The following is a 10,299-nucleotide window of genomic DNA, read 5'->3' as shown; positions in this document are numbered from 1 at the left end:
TAAGGTCAGTGGAAACGGTGCAGTGGTCAGACCCTATCATAGGATGGATATGAGCAGGTTTAAGTTTGAAAGTAATATTGGGACTTAAAAGAATCATATCTATCCTAGAGTAGGATTTATATACTTCGGAGAAAAACGTGTAAATTAATTAAATAACAAATGGTGTTTAAGGAGGGAAAGTAGTGCTAGAGTGGTGGACAAGGGAGATTTAGAAGAAGAGGGAGAAGGTGATGAGGATCTATCAATGGTGTTGTTCAGAACTTTGATAAAGTCACCAGATACAATAAGTGTCCCTCTACTAAGTTTTGCTAAAAGGGCATCAAGTTTTAAAAAAAATTGAGCTTGATTCTGATTAGGGGCATAAATATTCACCAATGTAAAAAAGGGTATTGTTGAGTTTACCCACCAAGGTTAATCATCTACCCTCCCTGTCCGCATGGGTGCTCAGAATGTCGAAGGTTAAGTGTGAGGCTAGTCAAGCTGTGACCACCTTGTTTTTTTCTGCTTGGAATCACAAGCATGAAAGGAATGGTGATGTGCCTTAGATTTCAGTTCGGGGTGAGATGGATTTTTAAAGCGAGTCTCCTGTAAAAAATTTAGACCACTTTTGGATCGTTTAACTGTGACAAAGAGCTTTGTGCATTTTGAAGGGCTATTTAGACCTTTAATATTGTGTGAGTAGGTTTTAAGATTCATGAGACTTCCAAAACCGTGCCACCTTGAGACCCCCGTCGGGGAACCACATCTCTACAGGGGACCACGAACAGACGTTACCGTGGAAGTCTGATAACAATATAGTAATATTGAGAAAAAAGTCCTTGTAAAGAAAACAAGAAATATATAAAGTAACTGGGGGATTTGTGGGACAAAGGGAAGTTGGGGACCAGAGAGAAATACTTCTGGTCTAAGGTGTCAGTCATGGGAAAGTAAAGGAATGTCACTAAGACCAAACTTGGGTAAAATAGCCAAAATGGGGAACATGGCCTGGGCAAATGAAGAGCATAAGCTACATATTTAAAGAATCACCCTACACAGGACCATAATAAATAGAAATAGGTTATAATGGCAGATAATATACTGTAGATAGACATTTGATAGTAACAAAATATTATCTACTACATGTTAATAAAAGTACAACAGTTAACAGGTATTAACCTAAGGAAACCACATCTAATAAGAAACAGATTATAACTTTAGGCATATTTAAACACATAAATGAATATCAGAAATGTTTAAAGGTAGATCTGAAGGAATCGGTAATAGAACGGACAGTGTCAATAAAAGATGAAAACGCATGGACCAGAATAAGACAAAAGAAGAACCAATTTTCGTATATCACAGAATGGATCAGTGAAGCATCATGAGAAAGGAGGGAAACAAGTAGCAATCTATAAAGGCATCAGGGGGGATGGACAGCTGAGGCAGGCTTTTTTTACAGAGGTAATTTAGACCAGTCTCGACTCCGAGATCATCTTGGAGTGGAGGTTGGTACAGTGACAGGGGGAGTCTTCATTCGATGAAGTCGGGCCATTCATTGTAGGAGAGATGCTGGTGCACAGAGAGATCAGAAGTTTGTAGGCTTCTTCTAACGATTTAGCTGAGTGGAGACTGTTCTGGTGCCAGATGAGGATGGGAAGGGGAAACCCCATCTGTTGCAAATGTTGTAGGGAGGTCACAGATTTAAATTTCTTCCTCTTGAGTAATGTACTGTAGTAAGAGCAATGTTTTGATAAATTTGAAGAGTATGGCCTTGGAATGATATAGTAGGGGTCTTTCTAGCCTCACGTACAACGTCCTCTTTCACAGTATATAATGGCAGCATAGAATGACATCTCTAGGGTGAGATGAGTCCTGTGAGTGTGGGTGAAGAGCCCTATGGGCCCTGTCAAGTAACAGGTGGTCTTCAGGGGTTGCCTGGTAAAGATATGATAATAGCTTCTTAAGATAGTCATCCATATTCTAGATACAGTCTAACCAATACCTTGTAAAGTGACAAAATTACTGTTCTACATATCTTTAAATGTAACTACAGTATAATAGCAGTATACCTGGTGCTTATAAAATTTAATGTATTCATGTAACATCTAATCTTTTTCTGCCACCTTATAATAACATCCTAAGAGTGACACAATAATAACATCCTAAGTGTGGGCAAAATACAGACATGACTTGCATACGGTATTTGTATAAACAGGAATAGCTCCAATGTTTTGCATTATCATTTGCATTATACATCGATATAAAGACATTAACTTCTGACTCAGTAATCACCTGTATTGTATTTCATTAAGAGAGATCACATCTATCACTGAAGACATGAACAGCTCAATGGAGGAAAAGTATAAATTGCAACCTTTGAGTATTGTTGCTGCCAATGTAATCACCTATATTGCAGGACTAATGATAAGTGGATTTATCGTTGCTGTGACTGTCACTGATTGGATGAAACAAGGACCAGTGACCTCTACCGACCAAGTTCTCACCTCCCTCGGGATCACCAGGATTATTTATCATTCTGCCAGCCTGCTGCAATTCTTTAACCATATTTACTTTATAAATAATCCTATAATATATATAATCATTTGCTGTATTTTTTCATTTTCCTTCTACGCTAATATCTGGTTGGCCAACCTCCTCTCCGTTGTCTTCTGCCTGAAGATCTGCACCTTCCACAGCGTCTTCTTCCTACGTCTGAAGATCATTATACTAGAGAGGGTCGTCCATCTGATCGTCGTGGCTGTTTTGGTGTCCATATGTTACAGCTCTATATTTAATTTGTTCACGACCATTGAAATCCTGGAGAAGTTACATAACACAACATATAATGAGGAAATCATTGAAATACACTTGTACATATTTTTTCTGTGGGAGACTCTGCCATTCCTCATGTTCTTCATATCTTCAGTCCTTGTTATAATCTCTTTGTGTCATCACATTCATAGGATGAGATGTGACAGAACTGGTATTGGACAACTGGACATCTATTACAAGACCATACAGTTTTTAACTTTCTCATTTGTGGCCAGTATCTTATATTTTTTCACCTACATTACTCTATGGCTCTATCAGAGCTCACTGGATGAGGTAGGAATTTATTTTATTTTGCATATTTTTGTCACTCTGCATTCTATGTACCTGATCTATATAACAGCCAGGCTGAGGAATCGTCTCTCTGCAATCCTCCAACTTGGAATGAAAATCTGGCTCATTTGCAGACGTTTTCCCGAAGACAGAGATTCGGTGGAGACAATCACTCAAAGACTTTAGAAATGTCCATACAACTCATGAATCAATGTGATCACATTGTAAATTGTAATATATATATATATATATATATATATATATATATATATATATATATATATATATATATATATATTGTGGGAGATGAATTAGTATCCTTCACTAACCAAGAACACAGAAGACTAAATATCTGGATTTGAGATACAACTGAGGTGTTACAACACAAGTTGATATATTTGCAGGGCTTATCATGAGTTGCACGCAAGTTGATCATATGGACAACTCCTATTTTTTGTCCGACTAGAAGTAAAACATATAAATATGTAATTCATAATACAAATTTAGAAGAATAAAGGGTACTTATGTATTATCTGGGCTCCCATGTTAAATGCACCCCATTTTTTCATACCCCTACTATCCAACTACGCATGGAGTTGATTTTATATAGTGTGGCGAGGGCAGCGAGCCACCGTGCCCGAAGCGTGGCGAGCGCAGCGAGCCCCGCGAGGGGACGCGGTCTCATAAGAAAAACGGGAGTCCAGATATTACATAAGTACCGAATAAAGTAAATACCGAATAAAGTAAATACCAAGAAAGTCAGTAACATTTGGCGGAACAGAACTCTTAAGCAACATATTACTGGAAACCCTCTAAAGAAAGACTTTTATTCTGTATTTCTACTTGGGATTGCAGAAAGAAACTTAAAGTTGCTTTTCAATCCTTAAAAAGGAAATAGAGACATTAACTAAGACAGTAAACGTGCTGAGACAGGTGGACCTGGGAATCCATTGGTGATTACAGTCATTTCACATTCTATTACTCAACTGAAGCAAATTTAAAACAAATAATAATATATACTGTAGATTATCAATTACAGTAATCTGAGGGATATCATTCTCAAAGCTCCACAGCTCTGCAACCCAAGTCTCTGGAGCTCCACGATGACCACAATCTCCATGATTTGCACACACAGGGTGAAATTCTTATAGACAGACTGCTCCAAGCTGCTTTTTTTTGGCATCTAAAAGGCCACTTAGTAATTTTATACAGCTTCCATTACAATTGTGCTATCTGCGGTGGCCCACAACCTCCATAATGTCCCCACATGCCAGTCCAGTGTTCTCTACTTGATTTTCTTCCCTTTTCAGCAATTGCTCATTTCCTTTGACCTCCCATTCAAAGCTGACACGATAAAATGATGGGGCCAGTAATATGTCTCTGGAGATTGATAAAGCCACCTGCTGTTGCTCTTTTCTTGCACCCTGCCACGGCTGGCGCTAACCCAACAGGTAAAGTGTCTCTACGGGATTCAATATGAAATCCCGGCATTCAAAATCCCGAAGCCGGAATCCCGACCCCTGAAATCCTGACAAGGGGGGGACGTGGATCGCCCCCCCTTGCGGGCTCGCTGCGCTCGCCACGCTAATTTATTCTCACTCCAGGGGTGTCGTGGACACCCACGGAGGGAGAAACTGTCTGGATTTCGGCGGTAGGGATTCCAGCATCGGGATTCTGAACGCCGGGATCCGAACCGCCAGGATTTAAACTGCATCCCGTCTCTACGATGTGTGCAATCACTGTTTGCTATGATAAGTTTTGCTATTAGGGTAATCCCTATGGTAGAATATTTATCTTCAGGCTGAATCACTGGGTTTTCAGCATCTTCATGATGTTTCAACACATGTCTTGCGAGATTGAGAACTAGCACTTTAACATTTGTCTCCTTTCAGTGTCTCTTCCAATATTTATGTTATTATTATTTATTAACATTATTTATATAGTGCAGCAAAGTCCGTTGCACTGTACAATTGGAAACAGTGATAAAACAAACTGGGTAGTTGCAGGCAGTCAGAACGTAGGAGGGCCCTGCTCGCAATCTTACAATCTATAGGAAAATAGGCATCGATATACAATGATAGGTGTTATCTATTACATACTGGTACACCAGATGGCAAAAGTTCTTACTGGGCTGTATGATACGATGACCCAACAGTGTTGGCCAAGGGACGGGAGGATGAAAAGTGTAAAAGAGAAAATAAATGAGTATACAGGATGTTTGGACTTTACATTGGGGATTTAACTGGATAATCCTATGAAGATTATGTGGGCAGTTCTGGAATATTATAAGATGCCAAAAGAGATGAGATTTCAGGGTAGGCTTGAAGAATTGGAGAGTGGAGGAGAGCTTTATTTATTAAATATAAAATCAATCACAATTTATTAATGAGATGGATCCCACATTTGAAAGTATCAATGAAAATAAATGAATGAGAATCATGAAACTGTTAAAAAGACAATGTAATTGCCCTTCAAACATTATTGTTGGGAAGATGATAGAGTGTTCACATGCACCTCACAGCATGGAGCACAGGTTCAGTCTTGGGTCTCTGCACTAAATGTTTCACGGTATATATAATTGTTTCATGATATGTATTCATTTATTTTCACTGATACTTTAAAATATGGAATCCATCTCATCAATAAATTGTGATTGATTTTATATTCAAATTCCTGGCTATTTATCACAAATTAGAAGTAAATCTAAAACCTCACCTATCACTCACCTGTCTGCGCTTCCCTCTGCTTGATTACCTCTGCCTATCAACTTGCACTAGTTGCAGACAAATGTTTGATTAATCAACCCATGATTGCTACATCTTTCATAAGGTGCCCATACACGTACCGATTATACAGTACGTTTTGTGCTAAAATAGCAATGCATTGCATTGCATTGCATGCGTTGTGCATGCAATGTGCGTGCAGCACATACTTTTTGTACTGTGCGATGAGATGCCGCGGGAGCGCGCATCTCATCGCATGCATCGCACCGGGAAAATTGGTGCGTGTATGGGCACCTTAACCGTTATTAGCCAGCTTTAGCCCCCAGCACCAGGAAAAACTTTTTTTTTTCATTGTAGAATACAGGTAACCAGTAAAGGGACTGACAGCAGTTTTGCAGATGATGAACGACTGGTAAGGAAGATCTGCATTTACTGTAGGATGGATTGTACTGGCGAGAGCAGGGCCGGCGCCACCACTAGGCAAATCTAGGCATTTGCCTAGGGCGCCGGCCACTGGAGGGCGGTATTTCGCCCCCCCCCCCCCTTGCCGCCCGGGTACCTGTCCTGCGGCATATATGTGCGTAAAAGCTGGCGGCGGCGGCAGCGTGGGGTCCCTGCAGTCAATAAGAAATAACGAGCGCTATCCGCCGGGCTATGCGGAAGCGCTTCTGTTTTGGAAACACTGGCCGCACGCTGATTGGCTGAGATTCAGCCAATCAGTGTGCGCCGTGCGGCCAGTGTTTCCAAAACAGAAGCGCTTCCGCATAGCCCGGCGGATAGCGCTCGTTATTTCTTATTAACTGCAGGGACCCCCCGCTGCCGCCGCCGCCAGCTTTACAGCGCCGCAGGACAGGTACCCATTAGGCAGACACCGGGGCGCCCCCACCCCGACTTGCCTGGGGCGCTCTGGTGCCTTGCACCGGCCCTGGGCGAGAGTCTGTATTGGAGAAGACCAATAAGGAAACTATTGCAATAATCAATGCATGAGATGAGGAGAGTATTGATCAGAGGTTTAGCAGTGTCTTATGTAATATTTGTATTAATATTTTTAATATGTTTTTTTAGATGCATGTGGCATGATTTTGAGACAGACAGAGGAATAAAGGACAGTTTAGCATCAAGGATGACCGCTAGGCAGCGAGCTTGTGGGGTAGGATTGATTATAGTGTTAGGTGCCAAGGGAACAGGGGAATGGGAGGGTAGACCGGTGCACAGGTAATGGGGTTTAGATAAAGTTACAGTAATGTAATGTATTTTTGATCCACCAGTATGATCCTGTAAGAGAATATCAATGTTCTCTAATAATTCAGAGTAGTGAAGGTGCACCCTGGAGAGTGATTGTAGTATTTCAAAGAAAGAAGGAAAAAAACCCTCTTTTTTGTTGGGGCACTCTTGTTTGGAGATTAATCTCAATTATGACAATTATAAGACATGGTTTGTGCATGATGACTTTCAACATGCAAGAAATCGGGTTGCAATTGAGTACAACTTCTGTGCAATTCTAATTGGCTCTGGGATGTCGACATTCTGCATGTTGAAACTACTGAAATGTTGACATGGTTGGCATTTCATTTTATACCCTCACCCTAACCCCAATGTTAGCAGACTCTTGGGTTCGGATGGTATTATATTAATTTCAGTATCAGAATTCAGAATCTACTGGTTTTAGGACCGATAAGCTATTATTGGAATTAGAATAAACTACAATAAATCATTTGATGCACACCTACTGTGGTTGCTTTTATTGTACAATGTACTGTAGGTGTTTTTAAGACGGGACATTTTTGTACGGCAGCTGGTAGTGCTGATATTTTGATAATTTGGACCACGCATTTCAGCATCTTGCAGACTTAAAGATATAAACAAACTTTGCATACTCAATATGTATTGTTCAGGTGTATGTCAATTCTAAATGCCTGATTGAGAAGTGGACAATGTTTTTCTTACTGGACAATGTGAGAAAAGTCTAGGAAACCCTTACTGCACATATGCAACCCAAAGTGTGCGACGGTGCACTAATTTGCATATGTGGTCCATATGTAATTCATGGCAGAGATTGGGAGGTAACCTGAAGTCAGTGCCAAAAGAGCAGTTGTCACTAGGGATGCCAATCCCGGGACATTTTTTCAATCCCGGGATTTAGGATTGAAAAATGCTCAATCCCAGGAATCCCGGGATTGGCCTCCCTAATAAAAAAAAATGGCCTGCCCCCCAAATATCAATATAAATGCCCTTTAACTCCTCCCCCCATGCCCGCCTGCCACTCTTCCCCATCCCCCTGCCCTGCTCTGTCACTTACATAGGTAGTGGTGACAGGCAGCAGCAGGAGCGATGTCCATCCATCCAGCGGCCGGGCGGGCAGGTGGTAGCAGCGCAGCGGGCATGTGGATGAGCGACAGTATGCTGTGCAGTGCACTGACAGACATGGCGGCTGCCGGGCTGCGCAGCGTGATGTCAGGGGTCATGCTGCGCAGCCTGGGCACCGTCATGCCTGTCATCACAGAGCACAGCACACAGTGGAACCAATCGGCCACCGGGGTTCCCGGGTAAGTACGTAGCAGACATCCGGGCAGCATCTAAACTATTCTAAAGTGCTCAGCGCTGCCCGGCTTTGAAAAAAGAAGTAGGTACTAATCCCGAAATCCCAGGCTTGAAAGCTTCAATCCCGGGATTCAAATCCCGACGATTTTAGGCCTAAATCCTGGGATCCCCCCGATCCCGGGATTGGCCTCCCTAGTTGTCATGGGTGTGTTTTGGGTGCCTATTGGGTGCTATAGATGTGTTATGGACAATGTTATGTCACGCCGGGTGTATTTTAAAATGCATCTGAAATCACTTTTGCAGCACCCCTACAGCCACATTGGTCATATTTTGAGGAAGTTGCAAGCAAGACTCTGCATGTGTGGATGGAACAGTCTACAGCACCTAGGTCGACAGTCAATCGGTCAACACCAGAAGGTCAACACAGACAAAAGGTCAATGTGAGTTTTTAAGGGTTTTATGCTTCAATGTCAACACTTGTCAACATGGGCCCCCAGTCTGTCATGTGTCAGTGTATTTCTTCAACAAGTACAGTTACTGTATAGAAGTAAGTTTTTACACAAGGTTAAATTGCATTTGGAATTTACTCTGTAGTTATCACATGTATTATTATGTATGTTGTTCTGAGTGAGAAGAAACTAAATATCGCAATTATGGAATAGTTGCAAGCAAATAAATAATTTCAATATTGCAGGCAGCAGCGTTATAAATACTTGCTAGGTTTCCAAAAACCTATAGTTAATATAGAAAAATCTTGCAACAAGTATTTAAGCACACATAAGCCCATATATGGAGCTAGACACGCCCTATAGGCGGAGCATGACTCTACGGGACACCAAGCAAAATTCTACTATCAACTATGATCTCCATGAAACTTGGGGGTAAATGTACTGGGATTGGAGGGGTATGAATGAGGCAATTTTGGCCAGGGATCCAATTTTGAAAACTGACTAAACACAAAAATTGGCAAAGTTTACTCATATATGAATGAAAATCAAAGTAGAACATGTGCTAAATCGGTAGACATATGCACCAGGACGGCACGGAAATGTACTATCATTCACATCAGCAAATTGATGATAATTCATCTCAATGTCAAATTGACTCCCCTTTTGGCAGCTAAGTTTGCAGAAGCCAGCATGGATCAGTGAGATCCTTGCAGTGCTTTTATTTGTAAAAGTAAAGGAAAGAGTTAAAAAAATAAAATAAATATGGTGTTTGGTTCCCCCTCCTAAGAGCAGGTAATGAGAGACGGTATTTGGGTGAGTTTTAAACCGCAATGTCTAAATTAAATTACAAGCAGAAATTAGAGCACATTTGTAAAAAATATTCAAAAACATTATTTCTAATCTTAAAAATGCAGTACTTTGATTTGACAAAATATCTTATGTGCTGTACATGCCCTTGTTACTTTTCTTTCCCTTATGTGCATTATGTTGCACCTCTTACCTCATGTGCTTATCCTTTCTTACTTCAGTAGTCTTCGACTGCACCAAAGCTCGCTGTCTGCTACCACCTGGATACTTATGTTGCAGCAATCGGCTGATGTTCCTAAAATCATTTACCCTGTACTTGTCCTGTATTGTCTTCAACTGTAAGTTACTGGTTTCCTGTTTGATTATGTGTACTCTGTAACTGGGCGCTGCGTAACCCTTGTGGCACCATATAAATAAAGGATAATAATAAATAATTATGTTGTGCTAATTAGACGCACAAGCAGCTTTTGATGATTAAAATTATGTATAGCATGCCTATATATTGTATGTAAATGGGACTTTAACTGATAAAACATGTTATGCTACAGTGTTTTCCAGCCAAACAGTGTAACATTATTTATTATGCAGATATATTTGCAATGTATGTGCATAAAAAATAATGTGACACTGTTTGGCTGGGAAACACTATATCAGAACATTTTTTGCAGATACAGTCACAATTACATACAGAATATACA

General features: G+C 40.8%; 1 protein-coding gene across 1 annotated transcript; it reads left to right on the top strand.

The window, feature by feature from the left end:
* The first annotated feature begins 2,316 nt into the window (after positions 1-2,316).
* On the top strand, positions 2,317-4,442 carry LOC146063066 (taste receptor type 2 member 50-like). Its single transcript, XM_083175081.1, has 2 exons — positions 2,317-3,084; positions 4,392-4,442. The coding sequence occupies exons 1-2, from the start codon at positions 2,317-2,319 to the stop codon at positions 4,440-4,442; spliced, it is 819 nt and encodes a 272-aa protein (XP_083031207.1).
* Positions 4,443-10,299: the final 5,857 nt, after the last annotated feature.

This window comes from Crinia signifera, chromosome 3 (assembly GCF_055691185.1).
Source record: "Crinia signifera chromosome 3, ASM5569118v1, whole genome shotgun sequence".
Classification (NCBI taxonomy): Eukaryota; Metazoa; Chordata; class Amphibia; order Anura; family Myobatrachidae; genus Crinia; species Crinia signifera.
The sequence above is the reverse complement of the archived record's forward strand: the minus strand, read 5'-3'. Positions and strand labels throughout refer to the sequence as shown.